Source organism: Dipteris shenzhenensis, chromosome 17, assembly GCF_047967505.1.
Source record: "Dipteris shenzhenensis isolate YYH24624 ecotype China chromosome 17, Dip_SZ_1.0, whole genome shotgun sequence".
NCBI lineage: Eukaryota > Viridiplantae > Streptophyta > Polypodiopsida > Gleicheniales > Dipteridaceae > Dipteris > Dipteris shenzhenensis.
In genome coordinates this window covers 3,385,037-3,404,670 of record NC_141612.1, presented here as the reverse complement: position 1 = coordinate 3,404,670, position 19,634 = coordinate 3,385,037, and the positions used below count along the sequence as shown (strand labels likewise).

The window sequence follows — 19,634 nt, the reverse complement described above, 5'->3', positions numbered from 1 at the left end:
AAGGTAGAAGTGGGAAGACATAAGCTGAAGGGCAAGGGAAGGCAGAAGAGTGAAAATAGAAACATGAAAGTAGAATCAGTACACAAGTTAGAGCGAGAATGGAGCAGGAGAATGTGGGAAACAGAGAGGAGGACGGGGGGAGCAGCAGCAACTTGCTTAGGTCCTGTATATCGGAAAAGCACTTTATTTGATCCATTTTGATTGGGCACGTTGTGTCAATATGGGGTTGATGCCCTGGCTTCTGTGAGGAGCCATGAGGAAGGCTCCCTCCTCCCTCAGCTAGGGTTTGCTATATGTGATATGTTTGCAGTAAGTTGCTGCATTTCCGATTGTATGCTTTTCATTCCAGCCAATGTTGACATTTTCATTGCAGCAATTCACGTGCACGCGCACACACATTTATGAGTAGTAGCTGTCTCGCCTTGGGACAGCTATGAAGCTATGAATGTACATTTTTATCAATGACAGGTTCTTTCTCCACATAAAAAAGAGTGTGTGCATGCACACGCACACTTGTGCACATGCATGTGTGAGTATGTGGGCACACACGCATCTATCCTACCTGTGTTTGCGTGTAGAGGGCATTTCAGTCTAAAAGGCCTCGACCTATTTTCTTTTAAATAGCTTATAGACCGATAAGTTATTTGGCTATTGTTTGAGGTTTGGCATAGTAAACATAGGCTCCTAGTTGTTGTTAAAACGTATGCTCAACAATGAATAACAAAATGAGTATCCAGATAAAGGTGCCTGGTACTCCGAGAGTAACCTGGAAAATTACGAATAGTGTAAAAAGTATGAACAGACAATTTCCTAATTGTGAAGACAAGTTGGATTTGCTTACAAGTAACCTGCAGAGGCAGGACCAATAGCTTTGAACAGTGACATAAAGGACATAGAGAGACCATTTGCAACTCCTCGTTGTGCCATTGCCTGCAGAAAAACCAGTAGCATTGCTGTAAGAATACAGTTAAGGAAAACAAACATAGTTCACGTATTTTTGTCTTTATTGGCTTCAATCCTCTTTTTCCTGTACTCCTCAGAAGGGGACATGCCATCCAATGTGTAACAATGCAAAATAAAGAAAGAGTTGAAGTAAGGTCTACAGACATGAAGGGTCCATGTATAAGGACCTCAACAGGGTGGTTAGTACATCCATGAAAAGTTAAAAAAATTTCAAAGCCCTGGAGATAGCATGTAAAACTGGACATGCATTTCCTTTTGTTTCTCGGAAAACAAAATTGTTCTTGTCTACTAGCAAGCAAACATTCCCTGGGATCACTTGCCTAAAACACAAACTTTTTTTAAATGTTCGCATATGAGAAATCTGAGAGGATGACAAATCCCCAAAGGAATTAAGATTTATCGATGGTAATGGACACCCCATGAGCTCCATATAAAACTGTAGCAATCATGATGCTCTCCAATGGCAAAAACATGTTCGAAAGAACAAAACTCCATATTGAAGCCTGGATTTGCAATGAAAAGCTTGTAATTCCATGTAGAATACTTAAAAAACAAAGAAACTTAAGCAAACACCTTAATAAGGTCCCAAATTAAAAAATCCCTACATAAGGTTTCTATTTTTTATTTCACTTTCAATTTGATGGAAGAGCCTGAAAGCTGGCCTTGGACACAAGAGTCAAGAGTCACTCTGTTACTCTATACTTGGGATGGGTTCTTCATGGTAAGGACTCTCCACAGATACTTCTCCTAATGATCCTTCCATAGTTGAAACTGTGGAACATTGTGGTGCTATGAATGATGTTGTGCGTAAATACACTGTAAGAAGCAAGACCTGCGCTAACTTGCATAGCAAGACACAGTTTCATAATACTGAAGCCTTTATTGGCTTCCGTAAAGCTTGAGACACCTTGACTTGTTGAGTAGATTAAAGGCTGAACTTTACATATCTTTGGGACAGAAAAATGCCTTCGCGAGCATCAAGCCTTTCTGATTCTTCCCTTTGATGGTGACGGTGCGCGATGGAAAACTCCTACACCATCCCAAATATCTTCTCAAAGAGTATGTTCCCAGGTTGTACGAGGGCAATAAAGCTGCAATTCCCATGCGAGCACTTCCATGCCCTTGCACAAAGTGAGACTTGCAAACAAAAGAGGTGGATCATGAACTGAGGTGGAGGTAGCCAATGAACATTACAAGTCGAACAAGTGAAGATTAAAGGGCAGACTTTACATATATCTGTGGACAGCAAGAGCTTATACGTTCAGCAATTCCAAGCCGTTGCACAAAATGGGACATGCAACAAAAGAAGGTAAGGTTGAGGTAGCTCGTAAGGCCAACATACCCACATCCAACTGTCATATACTTTCATATGTGATACATTTGTCAGTTATGGGGATCGGGAAACGGGGAAGGAGAGGGATAAGAGAGGGGGACGGGAGGGATGAGATGGGAAATGGGAAGGGAGGGGAGAGGGAAAATGCAATGGAGCAGGAGGAAAATGGGAATGGAATAGGGGATGATATGGGAGAGGAGATGTGGAGAGAGGAGATGTGAGCATGGAGGGGTGGTCCCCTAGTTTGATATGTGCCTCAACCCAACTAGCAAGTCTGCTACGTCTCTCACTCTCGTCCTTGTATCCATCATCTACCTGGGGCATGCTAGTATGTGCTATTTGACTGAAGAACTCAATGATAATGCTTAAATTGAGTTTGGCTGTACACCCTGATCTTTTTTCTTTTTGGCAAAAAAAGTACTTCTATTAAGTATGAAAGAAAACCATAGGAGCAAGCTCAATGCGGGAGTACATCATGCCATGCATGAGAGAGATCAAAGCTCAAAAGGAGCTAGCAAATAGGTTGAGGCTATATTTGGACTGATACTATACATACCTTGATGGCCATCTAGGCGAGCATGCAAGGGTCATCGGAAGCAGCCTTTGCCAGGAGGAACATTTTTTACAATGTACACCCTGATCTCGCCTATGTGTCCTAAGTAAATGCTGCCTATGTTGGACGGCCCATGAATGAAAGTAGCCAAACATCTCTGATCTGTGTAGGACAAGAAACTGGATAGCGATCCGAAACCATCCCTAAAGGGCAGTGATAGCGACCTCGGATACAGGGCATCTGCAAGCACAGTGTTCCTCTGTCTAGATCTCCTACCAATCACGTAAAGTACAAATGCAACCCCCTCTGGGTATGCCCTCAATCCGCCGTCCACTCTCAATGCGAAGTTGGTGCATTGAGACACACAATTTCCCGATCGATATCATCAACGAGTGGGGGAGATGGATCCATGTACATCCTAGTGGGTATAATAAGCCCTCCTCTGAAATCTACAAGCAATGGTCCCTGTAGAAGCTCAGCTTCAGAAGAAGCTCACTAGGTGCTAACTAGATTCTGAATGTATGTAGCTGTAAGATATCCTCCTCGATAACCTAGTTCTCCTCGTGATATGTGACTAGGAAGGAGGAGGCCTCAATGCTATACTGAAAGGGGGGCGTCCCAATGGAAGTCTCAAGCTCATCTATATAGAGGTCAAACAAGGTCTAGGATAATGAACAACCTTGTTTTTTTAATCATGAAAGAGACTTCTATTAAGTATGAAAGAAACCCACTTGAGCAAGCTCGAAGCAGAAATACATCATGCTGGGCATGAGGAAAAACACTCTAGAAGAGTAAATAAAAAACTCAAAATGAGCTAGAGAGAAACCAAGATTGAGGCTGAAAATGCCATAGTCTCTGAGAAAAAGGATGAGCCCCTCCATTCCGCAAGGACTGAGAATCCTGGCAATCCCTATCCAAATGACTCTTGCATGTCTGCAGTTCCATAAGCAATGGTGAATCAACTCTTCTGCAGACGTTTGGCCTTAATAGTTCTCATAATCTACTCTATCCACTCTGTATCTTCCCGAACCCTACCTAAGACTCTTTCATAGAGTGCCATGACTGTCAAGATGAGCTTCTAATCATACCCCAATGAGGCAAGCTCTCAGTATTGTGTCAAAAGCTTTGCAGAAACCCACAAAGTAGCAATAAACCCTCTATCTCCGTGCTTTGGCCTCCACCTGTCCCTTGACTCTGAGTCCCTGGAGCTCTACAAACTGGATTACCTCTGTGCATAGATCTTGGATATGACATGTCCAATCATAATGATCCTGTAGTTTTTCGGGCTCATGTGATCCCCTGCCTTGTAAATGGAAGTGATAGTGAAGGGTCCACGTGTCGGGAAACCATTGCAAATTGCTTGTTAAAAAGCTTTGCTAAGATCTAATATTTATTCCACATGCAATGAATTCAATAAGTAGGCCCTCTTGATCTTTTGCTCGGCCATGGTGAAGCTTCAGGGCTGCGCGTTTGACATCACCAGCTATGAAAAGTCAATAGAATGTAGGACGTGGTGAGTAACTTTCAGCAGAAGTCCTTAGAGTTGTTGCTAAACAAAAGCATGGTTCCTTGTTTGAAGGAACGAAAGCCTGCTTCTTCCAACATACCAAATGATGGTACGCCCATATCGTCTCTACCTCAATTGAGAGATGATACTTAGTCTCGAATCTGCATTGCCAATGTAAAGCCTTACACTCATCATCATACTTGTTGTTACAAGGTATTGAGCCAAGAGGCGGTCGACGAGTGGAAAGGGTAATGTGTGTGAGGAGTAGATTCATGGAGAGCGATTGATCAAGATAGCTCGATCCTCTGGGAGCGGTATGTGATTATCGTATGCGAGGAAAGTGGAAAGGCATACAAAGTACCAAGTAAAACATGTGATCAAAATGTATGTCGTGATACATAGTATATGTGGGCTGTGTCCTAGTATGCACAGTAAGATGGGAGATGGATATACTATAGAAGAGACAGGTGTGGTCTGCTCATGGAACTGACAGTATATAATATATTTCTCCTATTGCACTCGTTGTTCTCTTTGCCACTGGCATGATCTCCGCAATAGTCTCCACCCTAATCAGGCTGATTGCCTTTCCTTTTCCCCTATCTTCCCATTTGACTCCACTGGTAGAGGGCTGATTCAAATCCTTCGCTTCCACATTAAAGTTTCCTGACCTATCATTTGTCTTCTGAATTACAGGATAAACTTCTCCACCTACTCTTGCCGAATTATCACAGTGAGGGCTGATATGTCCCCACTCTCCACAGTTCCAGCACTTCACATCGCTCATGTCTACCTATTCCAGCTGAATTTCCTTCACTCCCAGCCTGTACATCTCTCCTCTTATTTTGCACACCTCGGCCTCTTCCTCTTCCTGCAATCTCCATCCAATTCAGGCTGAGTGACTTCATAAGCTCTACAGCATCATGCAAGTCCTTCTCCAGGGAGTCATCCTGCATAAGAACAGAGACCGGCGCTCTCTCTGCATAAGCCTTTATTACTTCTAGACTTCCAATCAGATTCTTAGGCTCTTCTTGCATGCCAAGCTGCCTCAGTCTTTGGACTTTCCATTCCTTCTCCCTGGCCACTCTGATAGCATCCTCAAAACTATCCAAATTCTTCAGCTCCACTTTCAATCTGAGTATAGGCTTCAGGCCAGCTATGAAACGATCACGCTTGATCATTTGAGGTGGTACTTCTGCAACAAGAGCTTCACACCATAAACTCCATAACCTCCCAAACTGGATTAGATACTGATTCACATCTTGCTCTTCCTCCTGCCTCACTTTGCACAGCTCTTTCCAAACTTCATTAGGGCTCCTGGCTTGTGCAAACCGTGCAAGGAAAGCTGCTCTCACCACTGTATACTCCTGATTTTGCTACTAAGGATGAGCAGTCTTGAAGGTAGCAACTTGAGTCTGTAGCCATGCTTTTGCATCTCCCTGCAAGAAATAATTCATGATCTGAAACAAAATCTCAGGGGTTGCCCTATCTTTCATAAGTGCTGTAATTCCATCTTTTCCAAGAACCTTACTACATTCTCATACGGCATCCCCCAATACTCTGGGAAGTCCTATGCCATCCTCACAATCCTTCAACTGCTACACCCTGGCTTATCTCAACCACAACAAAACTCGAAAGAAACAAGCAAACACACTACTGAAGAAGCTCACTCTGCATCCGAAGAGCAATCTTTTTCCTGCGGGCAAGCACTTTCAGAACTCTCTGCACTCTGGCACGGAGTCGGATCACACATAGCTGGACTACAATGCATCTATCCTTACTGTGACCACACTCGCCACACCACTCACACTGTATCACTCTCATATGTGGATTTCTCCCCATTGCTTGCAACACAGCTCAGAACATCTGCTCTTTTAGTCTTGTAAACTGAAGTGAACTCCTCCGTGGAGGCAACAAATGTGGATGCAAAAAACACAGTAGAGCTACATATACCTTTATAGTCTATCACATCCACAGTTCACATTAATTGAAGCCATTAAACAACATACAAAATGTACTTTTATTCCAAATCCTCATCTTTACATAATCCCAGATAAAAAATTCCTCAGGAATATTCTGGCAAACTCATATCAATCCACTCTTCATCTTTTACATGCAATATCAGATGCCATGTATCTCCTGACACAACTGAGAAGTGCAGCTTATATTGAAAAACCCACAACTCACAAGACAACCACCCACAAAGTGACCACGGTCAGAAATCTTATTTTATCTTTCCGAAGATCATCATCAAGTACTAGGAATGATGCAGCCCGCCGTCTCTGCTCTTACAGAACCACTTCTACTGTTTATATCCTTCTTTTGCTCATATAATACTCCAAGCTCATAGCTTCATGTCGCCAACAGTCCATTCAGCAGAAAATCATACCTTAGCTATTCCTCAAACTTTTACTAAGCAATAGCTCATAATCAGCCACATACAAGCCCACACGGAAGACACCTCAAGCAACAACTTCAGCCTCTTTATCTCCTGCAAGCCCAACCCACATTCTTGCTGCAGCTCATGCTCTCTCAGTCCAAGGTACTCCAGCTTCTATACATCATTGTCCAGCCTGTGCTCTTGTTCAGCACCATCTGTCATCACCCCCGGCCTAGAAGCTCCTTACACAGGCCACAGCTTCTCCTACTGTTCACGGAGCATACTCTTTGTCACCCGAGGTATTCTGCCCATGCCTCTATTATAGCAACGCTTCCCCACCAAGTTGAGAAACCAACGATTCTTCATGTTATATCTGTCGCCTGTTTGTACCTTCATACAGAGATAGTTGATTCACAAATACTCTCCTCAGCCCGGAGCTCCCAGTAAGAGCAATAGCCTGCACTCTTCATGTATCATGGTGTCAGCGTGGCTTTTTCTCCTACGCAGAGCAATCCATACTTACAAACTCCCAGCTATCTCCTGTTCTCAGAGAACTCCTTCATGATTACGACGCCACACTGATTTGCACCTACAGCAAAGCCACGATCCAAAGCTCCCAACTCCACAGCCATGACTTTACTCACAAAGCTCAACAACGTCTTCCATGAAGCTCCCAACTCACGTATTAAGGACGCCCCACCTCCATCCAATAGACACGAACGTGATTATCAGCCTGCTTCAGCTCGTCTCCTCTCTTTCGCGTAATGTTTATAAGCTCTACAATTGCTCTCTTTGCTCACAAAATTCATCGAGCTCATAGACCCTATTGCCCGTCACCTCCACGTGATGATACTACCTTGCAGCTTCTTCTTCCCACGGAGTGCACATATTGTATCACCTCAGGACCTCCTGGCTTCACAGAGTGAGGACGCCTTCCTCATGAAACCAAAGAACACACAGTGCATGCTCCCTGTCGCTCCCAAACCTCCAGGCCTCCTCGAACCTATCGCCCTCCAAATTCAAGAACGCTCCTTCCTTCACCAGTGCTCCCTCCCCAAACAGGACGACCCTCTCCTTCAGAGCAGCAAACACCAGATCCTCCCACGTCGCCATGATTTCTCCAACCTCCCAGTAGAGACACCATGCCTGTCCTCCATCTGAGAGCAGCGCTAGCAGAGAAAAACCCACAATCAAGCCTTGACTCCTTACTGCAAGCTCACATAGAGGCCGCAATGGCTCCTCTCTCCCGCTTGCAGATTGTTTACCGAGCCTCCTCCGTCCAGCCATGGTATCCTTCTCCCTGCGCCATCATGGACCTCCAGCAGCTCCAACAACGAATTGACGATCTCTTGCAGCCGGATACTAGTGAGGCGCTCCCACAGTCTCTCTATTGCTCACAGACCTCACCTCTTCACACATGACGACCCCCTTCAGCAAAGCTCACGTAATTCCTCCCCTCTCCCTCGCATGAAGATCCCTAGCAATGCAGCTTCCCTTCTGATCCCAAAGCTCATCCAACTCATGGACTTTCGTCGTCCACCCTCCCTCAAGACTCTCCAGCCTACGTGAAGTCGAGACGCCCTCCTCCTTCTAGGACCATCTTTCCGCCGCCTTCCTCTGTACGTGCTTTTTCAATCTAGATCATCACGTAGCCAGTTTGCATGCATGGCTTATCTTCTTCAAAAAAAAGCCACGTCAGCCCATACTTTTACCACTCTCAAAGGTTTTCTTAAACCTTAGGTCCATTAATCCCAAACCTTAGGCTTTAAGCACATCCTTATTCACAACCTTCAAGCAAAACCTTGGGTGCTTGATTGCCGCATATGACCACACATTCATGAAGCCCACAACCCATGATATAATTGCTCACAGGACTTACAAATCAGGAACCACTCATGGCAAGATAAACATAACTCAGGACAACAATGAAAGACATGTCATCCCACATCAAATGCTCTAGAGTGCCTGATGCACCCACACTGCTCTATCATCATATCCTGAGAGTCCCTGCAAAAGTATCTACAATTCTCAAGAAAATATCTACATTAATGTAGAGTCTTTATGAGAGTGTCCATAACTCAAAGCCACCACCCATGAGCTATGTACATAGCTATGCACCTACTCATCAGCATGCAACAAGTGTAAAACATATTTACAATTTTATCCACACAACGGGTGATGAAGGGCTGCTCTCGGTTGGGGTCTCGTTCTACATGCCAGACTCCCTCGATCCTATGCTCCGCATCTCCAAGGGTGGAGACCACGAAGCTAGTCACATCTTTGATGGGAGTGGAGTCCGTGCGGAGATGGTAGCCAAAATGGTGGCTGAAGGCTCCCATTTCACGACATCCACCCACCTAGAAGTCTCTGCAATAGCCGACTTCATGGTGGCTATTTGTGCATGTACCAATGGCCCACTGCTTGGTGTTATTGCTACGGCTGGCACCTGCTTACAGAGTTGTAATATCTCTTGGATGAGACGATCCTGCTCCATCTCTCATGCACGGAGACAGTGGACCTCCATCATAATATGCTCCCAGGCCTCAAGTGGGATCGTGTGCCTGAAGTGACAAGTACTGGTAGGGCATGAATGGGGGCTAAGTGGTAGGGGTCGCTGAGTTATGGGGGCTGAGTGGCAAGGGCCATTGAGTGATGGAGGGAGTGCAGATAATAGCACGAGACTGAGAGTAGTAAGGAGACATTTGGAAAGTAGATGGGACGAGTCTGGCAGTAGCAGGGAAAGGTGGTTGACTGAGGGGTAAAGGTGACAAGAAGGCGGCGTACTATGGGGAGGCATAGTGTGGTATGGTGGTAGTTGGGCTAGAAGGGCATGCCAAACCCGCCCCTAATCCCAACAATGTTGGTGATGCTGCTATCCCCAATGATGGTGCTATCACATCCAAAGATGGTGGTGTTGTCACCTTCACAAATGGTGTGGTAGATCTCAATGATGATGATGATGTAGAAGCTGATGTCAAGGTTAAAAATTGGTAAGGCAGGGGCAGAAGAGGCTATAATGGTTGCATTCTGTACACCAGTGTGATCGGTCTCTGACCAATGTAGTTGTTGTGCTCATTCATATCTTCAAATTTGAGCTATTTCTATTGCTTATCCTCCATCTTGGGCTTCTCCTCCTCCTCATCTTTGTCCCAAATGGTGCGATTTGTGTGTGTGTGTGTGTGTGTGTGGTGTGTGTGTTTCGGTGGTGTGTGTGTGTGTGTGTATGCGTGAGAGAGAGAGAGAGCCGGTGAGAGAGGTGGAGACGAGCCTCACCTGCATCCCGTACAGACTCCCCGTCTGTCCGTACATCCGTACGGTAGCCGTACGTTCACCGTACAGCCGTACGGTCTGATCCGCCTCTTCCCTGCGTAGCCTTTCGTAACTCTGCCTCTGTTTTCATCGTCTTGCCGTACCTTTTCTGAAACCTCTTCCAGACGTCCGTACATTTTCGTCCTTTTCCGTACAGCCTGGTTTCCCCGCCCAATTTTATTTCTCCGAACAGCTCTTGCGTGCCTTTTCAGTACCCCCATACCGCTCAGCTTCTTCCATACAGCCCCCTCTGTACAACCGTACTTTCCATACAGTCCCTGCTTCTTCCTTCTTTCCGTTCAGCTCGCATCTCTAGCTTATTCTTTGTCCGTACAGCCCTTCTTTGCTCTGCCCTTCTTTCAATCCTGCCCTGCTTCTCTTCATGGAAGCTCAGTTCAAAAGCTACTCTCGTAAGGAGTCGACCCGGGACTCCAAAAGACAACAGGTTGATTTTTCTACTACAGATTCGGTCGACGCTCACTATGTCTTTGATATGCTTAAAGATGAATTTCAGTACAGCCGGAAGGAGTGGGCCAAACCTCCCCCGGCCATCAAATACAAGTTGAAGCTTCCATCATTGGTTGCTCCTCTTCGAAAATTCTCTCAGCAAGCAGTTATTATCTTCTTCCCAGGAAAGCTACCTTCAGCAAATGATGTGGCTCAATGGGTTCAGGCATTGTTGGGAGGCTGCTTTGTTGAAGGGGTATATTTTGCTTCTAGGGGTTTTTACGAGGTGCACTTTTCAGATGCCTCATATCGCCAGCAGATTTTGGAGATGTCGCCCCTTTTCTATGGCAGACAAATGGTGCATGTCATGCCATGGTCGCCAAACAAAGATTACCACAGCCTCATTCGACATCATTGCCCCGTATGGGTTGAGGTAGTGGATTTTCCAGACTATATGAGGGCTGAGTTACCAAGTTTGGCAGCCTCTTTGGGGCAAGTTGTTTGCCCACCCCGCCCTTCGGGTAATCGCAATCGCTTTTGTATTCTTTGGGATACAGATCACCCAACCCCTCCTTCCATTGCGGTAGAAGTGGAGGATGTTCCCCTTGGTGAAAAATATTTTGACTTGAAATGGGGAGTTTTTGCAGGTGCTTGTTTCACATGCCATAAGTTCGGCCACTTAGCCTCACAGTGTCCTGCAGTTCTGCATCAGCTTCCTCCCACAGCTATTGCTCCAGAAAATACTCCCCCTCCGACTTATGCCTCGGGGTCTAAGGCAATGCCTACTAAACTGGGTGATGTGGCTCTCAAATCTGTCCCTTCCAAAGAAAATGTACTTCAGGTTTCAGCTAAGCAAAAGGATAAGGGTAAAGGCAAAATTTCAGAATCTCATGTCTCTCCCCAGGGTGCCTGGCAGCAACCCAAAAAGGTTTTTGCTCTCAAACCACGTCCACTACAATCTCGCCATTGGGATGCTTCAATTTCTACCCCTGGTCAGACCTCTTCCCCTGCTGACAGCCTTGCTTCTCAACTGTGGGTTGATGTGCTAAAAAGAGGCATCCCTGTATGTGATAATGATGAGGATCATAGAGCTAATGATCCAGGAGCCCAGGTGGATGTTGATGTCATGGCTGAGGCCTGACAGTTTACACTCTATTCTGCCTTTTGGTTTGACTGTACATATCTTTTATGTCTACTTCAATTACTTGCATTACATACAATGTTCAGGGTCTTTGCAATGCCAATAAGTGGAGACTCTTCTGGCATTATGTACATAGAATGCATCCCGATGTGATCTCCTTACAAGAACACAATCAACATTTCTTGGCTGGTCAGCAAGGCCACTATGCTGGTTATGATATTTTTTATGCTGGTACAATGCACTTTTCGGGGGTTTGCATGCTTGTAAAACATGATATACAGCCCACGGTGGCCCACAATGATCCTCAGGGTCGATGGATGGTGATCAGGTGCACCTGGCAGGATACTCTCTATGAAATAGCATCTGTTTATGCCTCACAAACTTCTGCGACTAGAGCTCAAATGTGGGACTCCCTCAAACAATACCCATGGCTTTCCAATGCTTTTTTGTGTGGAGACTTTAACAATTCGCCTGCCTCCCAAGATAATACTACTCATCGCTCTCACATGATCCCCACTGAGTTCCGACATTGGGAAGATATGCTCTCATCTCTGCATGCTGAAGATCTATGGCTCTCAACAAGGGACACAGATATGGGTTATACATATCATCACAATGCTTTTAATCATTACTGGGCTCGACTTGACAGATGGTATTTGCTGCATGCTCAGCAGTATGCTGATTTCACATGTACATTGCGGATTGATCACTCCCTCCTGCTATCTGATCATTTCCCAGTATGCTTGACATTATCAATAGCACGTCTGACAGATGATATGCCTTTTTTTGGTCATCGCCTGCTCCATGTTAATAGTGCCTACTTGCTTCATCAACAATTTCAGAACATGGTGAGAGTGGCTGTCCGTCCCCTCCTCTTACATGCTCAGGAGGATATGGATTTTGCTTGGATCAGCCTTGCTCATCGTTTACAGGCTGTTATTCAAGACTATGGACGGAGTTACATGGAAAACCTTCGGCTCAAGATAAAATGGGCTCAATCCCACAAGCAGCAAATGGATGCAATCAGTTCTCATAGGCAGCTTACTTCTTCTGAACAGGATTCTTGTGCTTATGCGGTTCATATCATCCATCAAAATGATCTTCGCAAATTAAAGAAGTGGCAAATTCGAGCTCGTATGAAACCCCTTTTGGATAAGGGCTGCTCCTCCAAAGCCTTTTTTAAAAGTCTCCATGCGGATAGGCGAAAGGAGGATATTTGCAGGATCAAGAAAGCTGATGGCACCTGGACCACTTCCAAATCAGACTTGGAATTGCAATGTTCTAGTCACTTTCAGCAGCTCCTTTCCTCTCAACCTGATCATTTGATGCAAGTAAATGCAGCCAGGTCTCAATTTCTTATGCATGTTCAGCCCATAGTATCTCGGGAACAGGCCCATGCATTGGAGCAGCCTTTTATGCTTAGTGAACTGGAAGATGCTTTGAGTCATCTACGCAAAAGCAGCTCCCCTGGTTGGGATGGACTGACTGTTGAATTCTTCCGTGCATTTTGGGGTGATCTCAAGAATACTCTCCTTCTAATGATCAATCATGCTTGGGCAGAACAATCTCTACCTCCATCCTGGAAACATGGCCTAGTAAAATTGATTCCCAAAAAAAGGTTGTGTGAGACGATGGCTGATTGGCGGCCTATATCCCTCATGCCTGTCATTTACAAACTCATTGCTAAAATGATTGTCCTCAGGGTTCGCTTCCTCTTGCAAGCAGGACTTCATCCTAGGCAGTATGGGTTTGTCCCCAGACGGCAGATCACTGACAATATCTCCAATGCCTTGCTTGCGATTGAGTATGCCAAATATTCTAAACAAGATGTTCTCATTCTGCAAGTAGACATTGCGAAAGCTTTTGATACTGTCCATTGGGATTTCATCTCTCAAACTATGCAAAAATTGGGATTTGGCTTTCGACTTGTCCACATCATTTACTGGCTTTATTCTCATGCCACTGCACAGTGCTTGCTTGGTGGTGGGTTGTCAAGAACCTGGACTATGACTCGCTCAGTGAGACAGGGTTGCCCTCTTAGTTCCTTACTGTATGCCATTGCTACCCATCCGTTACTCTTGCATATGGACTATCTGGCAGATACAGGACAGCTTCATGGTTTGCAAATTCCAGGGGCACAGTCTTTTCTTGCACAGGCTTATGCTGATGATTCATTCTTCATGCCAAGGAATTCTCAAAGTGATCTTTCTCGTTTGATGCATACACTGAATGATTTTGGCATAGCTGCTGGACTGCATATCAATTTTCAGAAATCAAAACTTCTAGCTTTGAAAGAAGCTGATTGGCATGCACTGTTTTGGCCAGGCCACATTATCTCTTCCCTTACTATTGTCAGACATCTCGGATACCCCATTGGCTGGAATATTACTCCGCAACAACAGCTCAAATGGGTGCTTCAAAAGATCAACAAGAAGCTGGAATACTGGCATTTGTCCACTTGGCCTCTACATGTTCGACTCCGGATAGTACAGTCCATCATTATGGCATATGTGCAATTTTATTTGCCTCTTCTTCCTTGGTCTTTCAAGCATTTGGCCTCTTATATGTCCCAAGCTATGGAGATATTTTGGAAAAGCAAATCTCTTAAAAAAGCTTTGCGACTACTACCTATGCAGTCTATTTGTTCACCCAAGACTCATGGGGGGCTGAATATTCTCAATCTCCAGGTTCATATGTTGGCAAGAAAGAGCACTATGATTGCTGATTTTTTTCAGCAAAAACAACCATGGGCTATTATGTTAGCAGCTATGTGTGGAAACATGGCTTCCCATGCATATGGGCATTGGATTACAGATCACTGGGAAGCAGTTTTATCTACCTTTCAGGGAAAAATTCCTGGTTGCCCTGTTTCTACTACTTTTCTTCATGATTGGAAGAGAATTCTTTCATATGGAAAATGGACAGGTGCTTCCTCTCATCATGGCAATTCTTTTCGATTGGAAAGCATCCATTGGAGCAAGGTGTTTGCATCGCCTCTCGCTTTACAGGCACCTATCAAAGCATATAATCTCATGAAATTGGGCATAAGATTTGTTGGTGATGTTGTGGATCAACAAGGCTATACACTTTCATTTCCACAAGCTTGCAGGACATTCTCCTTGGGTCTGCATCATAGATCCATTTGGAGAACACTTTCAACTATGTTGCAGCCATTTGTTCCGGTTCCTCCACTGTTTGCACAGGACAGATTAATGGACTGGAATTTGACTTCCATACCTCCTGCTACACATACACTCTCGATACACAATCTGACTTCCTCGAAGGTTTACAGATTTCTTCTTCCACAGCCATGGATTGACAAGCATGCCAACACTCTTTGGAATTTGGATAGGCCTTTATCTTGGTGGCAATCCCGTCTCATGAAAATCTGGAAAACCAAATTGCCATTGAAACAGAGGCTTTTCTTTTGGAGATGTATAGTGGGAGCCTTTTCCATTGGGGTGAAATTGGCAGCTCGCCGCATTGCTTCTCCTTTCTGCCCCCGTTGCTCTCATCCCCGCGAGACAGTTCCTCACTTATTATGGTTTTGCCCGCACTCTCGCACATTGATCACTCATGTTTCTCACTTACTGCGGCTTCGGTTCCCTTCTATCAGATTTGGGAAACTTTTCTGGATGTTTGGATGCTGCTCATCTCAGATGTCTCCATTACTCCTCTTCTTTCATTGGACTCGCTTTTGGGTATTATGGACCATCTGGACACAGAGACTGCATTCTAGGATGGGTCAACAGTTTCCTCAGGCATATATTTTCTTCAGAATGTCCCTTAAGCAGTCTTTACATGACAGTCTTGCTGCAAGGGATTTGGATGCTACTTGCCTTGAAGTGTTCTCTACTTGTTTTTGAGTTCTTCTATCGGGCTCTCTTTCGGAGTTCTTTGCTAGTGTGTGAGAGACTTCCCATATTGTAAATTCATGAGCATATAAATACAATGGATTTTACCAAAAAAAAGTGTGTGTGTGTGTGTGTGTGTGTAAGAGAGTGTGCCATCAATTTTGGTGGCTTATATGCAGTTTTTCTTGCCTTTGATGATGTTTGATAAAAAAGATGTTTCTTCTTTCATGTCCACTCTCATGGAGACTTTCTGGTGCTGAAAGCATGGCCATAGGAGTATCAAATTACTCTCTATGGAGCATCTCTCTTCCCAAAAAAGGCACGGCAGCTTATGAAGGAACTCGAAGGAGGAAAGGAGACAAGGGAGCTAGAAGGAAGGAAGCATAACTTGAACTGGAAATGAAATGAAATGGAAGGAAAGGCAAGAAAGAACCAAAATGAAATCACTTACATGACCAAAAGCTTCATTGAGTTGATTGATGTGTATCTTTCCTAAGTTTGGCATTCCCTGCTTTGAATTACTCCAGTGCCTTGCAAGCATTATTCCCCTTCCCCTCTAGTGCTTGTAAAGTCTGCATCTGTTCCTTGGGCATATTCAGTTCTTCATTTAAGAGGGGCTGGATTTCACCATCTCCTATTTAAGTGTGTGCTTTTAGGGCTTCATTTTCAGCTTGTAGGCTGGTCACTTTATCTTCCAATTCCTTTATCCTCAAGGCATATTGGCTGGTCTTAGCATCTAGCATCCGAGCCATATCTTCCTGTGTTTTTCGTATTTGAAACCCCAGCTGCATTTGCATTTCACTCTTCCATTTGCTGGGTCTAGCTCTTGTATATGAAAGAGTCATCCTCAAAATCCAGCAAGCCCACCTGTCTATCTCACGTGCACGCATTGAAGTCGCCGAGAAGGAGGATATCTCCCTGTCTGGAGAACTTTGTGTTATCATATATCGTCTGATATGGGCTATGTCTCTCTAGGGTGACCTCATGTGCATAGGATGATATATTTCGGCAGAAGTAGCACACTGCAACGAACATCGGACGTGCCTCTAGTAAGCAGCCTCGTACCCACATATGTCGTGCATGCTCCCCTCGTATGAAAGGCCTTAGGTGTGATCTGAAGAGAACAACTACACCTCCAGAGCCACATATCAATAATAGATCCAATTTTGTGTTTCATGCATTTGCACTGTCATAGCGTTAAGCTGTTGTTGTTCAATTGGCGAATTCTTGTCAGGATGCATATGAAAGATTGCCGTTTGTAACACATTGCCTGAGTCCTTCATAGGAGCATCTTTAGACCTGATCATTATGCCGTGTCAATCGATTACATCGAAGAACCTTATATCTTTGGCAGGAATACCAGGAGGTTCTGGTGTTTCGTCTGCTGTGATCATTTTCACAGGAGAATTGAATAGTCCTTCTATTAACATTCGACACTGGGCACATCTCTAATAGCCATAGTCTTTGATCACAATATTGTGGGGACAATCATCATCATCAAGAATACTCCACTCATTCTTTGAGGTAGATACTTTCTCTGGGAGAGGATGGTTATGGATGTTCACAGAGACAGACGAAGCTTTAGATCTTTGCAGATCGATCTCATATCTTTGTTTCGAAGAAGGAACTTTGCTTAGTCTGTTAGAGAAACTTGAAGTGGCTGAGTAGCAAGGTTCTGAAGAGGAACCAATTTCAAGTGATTTTCCTTTCTCTAGATCAACAACCCATTTCTGAGGTATTTGTACATCGTGCCATACCACAAGGTCTGGAACTGTGGTATGGCTTTTGTTGTCTGTTTTTAGGAGTTTTTTATTTTCGTTCAATACTTTAGGAATGTGAGTATTGAATGTCCTAAAACAAACTCTAAAATGTAAATTTATATGTACAAATCTAATGTATGGGTCAGAGAGACTTAAAGGAAAATTTGGATAAAAAGATGCAACAACTGGACCATTTGATAAACTACTAGTTAGCATGCCTATGATTGCATCTGCCAAATTATTGTGTCTTGTGTCAAGTAGCATTGATGTACTAGACACATTAAGCCTCTTTGGAACATAGGGAAAATTCCTATTTGAATCATTCCCAGGTGGATATTCTTATGATTTCGGGGCATGTCTTTAGATGGTCATCCGAAATGATCTCAACAAAATGATTGTTAAGGTTCCCATCTTTAATCGCTACTACATCTTCCTTAAAATATGCATGCGCAGTTGCAGAGAATATACATCTTCCGCTCGTATCGATGGGAGCTTCCAGTGAGATCGCGGATCTTGCTCTTCTTGCGACACGATAATCGTTGGCGCAACTAGATCTCCCAACCTTACACTCATTCCCGATTCACTCTCCATTGTGCAGCTTCCGTCTTTCAATGTAGCTTCCCCCCCGCAGCTCAGTTCTTCCTACACTGTCGGCTGTTCCTTCGGTACTTTTTCCCTAGACGCCCCTCTGGCTAAGCGGGTACTTGTTCCCTTCTATAAGCCTATTTGTTTTCGCAGATTTGTTCACTTGGATTACTTTGGGAGTTGTTCTACAAAGACCATCCAAGTCTACATAGAGTGAAATATATGGAATTTTCCACAAATGTAGATTGTTATTATACACCAAACTAGTTCATGTATAACTATCGCTTATGCGTCACAAATGTAGCTAGAACCTGTCGATAATCTAATCGATCTATACGATCAACCAAAACCATAACGCAAGCTCTGATACCAAGTAAGACAAGCACATAGAAACTTGCCCCACAACTAACTAACAATGAGTCGGAAGCACGCATATATGAATTTGAAAAGACACACCATATATTATTAGAGAATGTTGAGACTCTTCCCAGCAGTGACATGCTAGAGGAGGGGGACGCCGGCACGTCTCCGATGTCCGCCAATACTTACAAAATTCGACAAACGACTATACAAGACTCGTGTTGAGAAAGAACTCAGGCTCAAGCTTCTTCAAGACTTCCCGCTCCTACTCTCGCGAAGGAAACCTTGTGTGAACGAGAGAGGTCGCAGAGAGACAATAAGGGAGCGATCAACAATTCAGGCTCAAAACTGAATGCCCTAGACTAGGACAATGGCCCTCTTATATAGGCTCCTTGAGGTAGTCCAAATCAAACCCGTGAGTGGTTCTGATAATTGACAAGATGTCAAGCACAGCCATTGTTCATAGTTTCTCTATCGTGCTAGTGGAGTGGAGTTATGGATTTTACCTTTTGTACAGTCTGGCAACAGCCCTTGCCTCCAAGATCATATTAGTAAAAAGATATTAGATTTCCCAGACGAACTCACTGACGCTAAAACACTTGCAATAGTTTCTTGGCTTATTGAATTACATTGCAGACAGCTATCAGCAACTGGTCATTGACAGGCAACACTTGAACGCTCTGCTAAAGAAGGGAACATTTTCAATGGACCACCAAGAACACTGAAGATGTCTGGAGAATAAAGCAAAAGTAAAAGATCTCCCGCCAATGAAGCCACCAGGAGATGGACAGATGATAATTCAAACAGATGCTTCGAAGATACATTGGGGGAGCTGTACTCATTGAAGAGACACCAACAGGACGGAAGGTGTGTAAGTATGCCAGTGGCAGCTTTCTACCAGCTGAGAGAAACTACCACTCAACTCACCAAGAATTATTGGCAATAAAAAAGGCGATTACGAAATTTCGACTCTTCATCTGCAACAAGAAAATCATAATTGAGACAGATCTCAATAATGCCGCATCATTCCTTAGTTCAAAGCAAGCCATGGCCCCAGGTAATACACGACTAATAAGATGGTCAGCATGGTTTTCATTCTTTGGCATCGAATGGCGTCATATCAAAGGCAAAGCAAATGTTGCTAATATGGACTCTTCTTTGGATAAGTAGTATGCAGCATGGTTTTCATTCTTTGGCATCGAATGGCGTCATATCAAAGGGAGGCAAAGCAAATGTTGCTGCATACTACTTATCCAAAGAAGAGTCCATATTCGCCGAGTTAGCCCTCTCACCAAAAGGAGCATTGTAAAAATAGATAGAAAGCATATGGTGAGCCTAGTCTAGGCTATTACACCTATAAAAGTATGTCCCGCCTGCGTGCGAAAAGTAACCTACTGTCAAGGGCTATTGCCAGACTATGCAAAAGGTAAAATCCGTAACTCCAC

At 44.3% G+C, this 19,634-nt stretch overlaps 2 protein-coding genes across 2 annotated transcripts in view; one reads left to right on the top strand and one right to left on the bottom strand.

The window, feature by feature from the left end:
• LOC147891533 (protein ZINC INDUCED FACILITATOR-LIKE 1-like) overlaps positions 1-19,634 on the bottom strand; it is a 227,507-nt gene that overhangs the window by 39,900 nt on the left and 167,973 nt on the right. The window contains exon 15 of the mRNA XM_087387922.1: positions 842-930. Within this exon, the coding sequence (XP_087244048.1) occupies positions 842-930 (89 nt within the window). The remainder of the gene's footprint in view (positions 1-841; positions 931-19,634) is intronic.
• LOC147891535 (uncharacterized) lies at positions 9,539-16,936 on the top strand. Its single transcript, XM_087387947.1, has 3 exons — positions 9,539-9,712; positions 10,650-11,283; positions 16,839-16,936. The coding sequence occupies exons 1-3, from the start codon at positions 9,539-9,541 to the stop codon at positions 16,934-16,936; spliced, it is 906 nt and encodes a 301-aa protein (XP_087244073.1).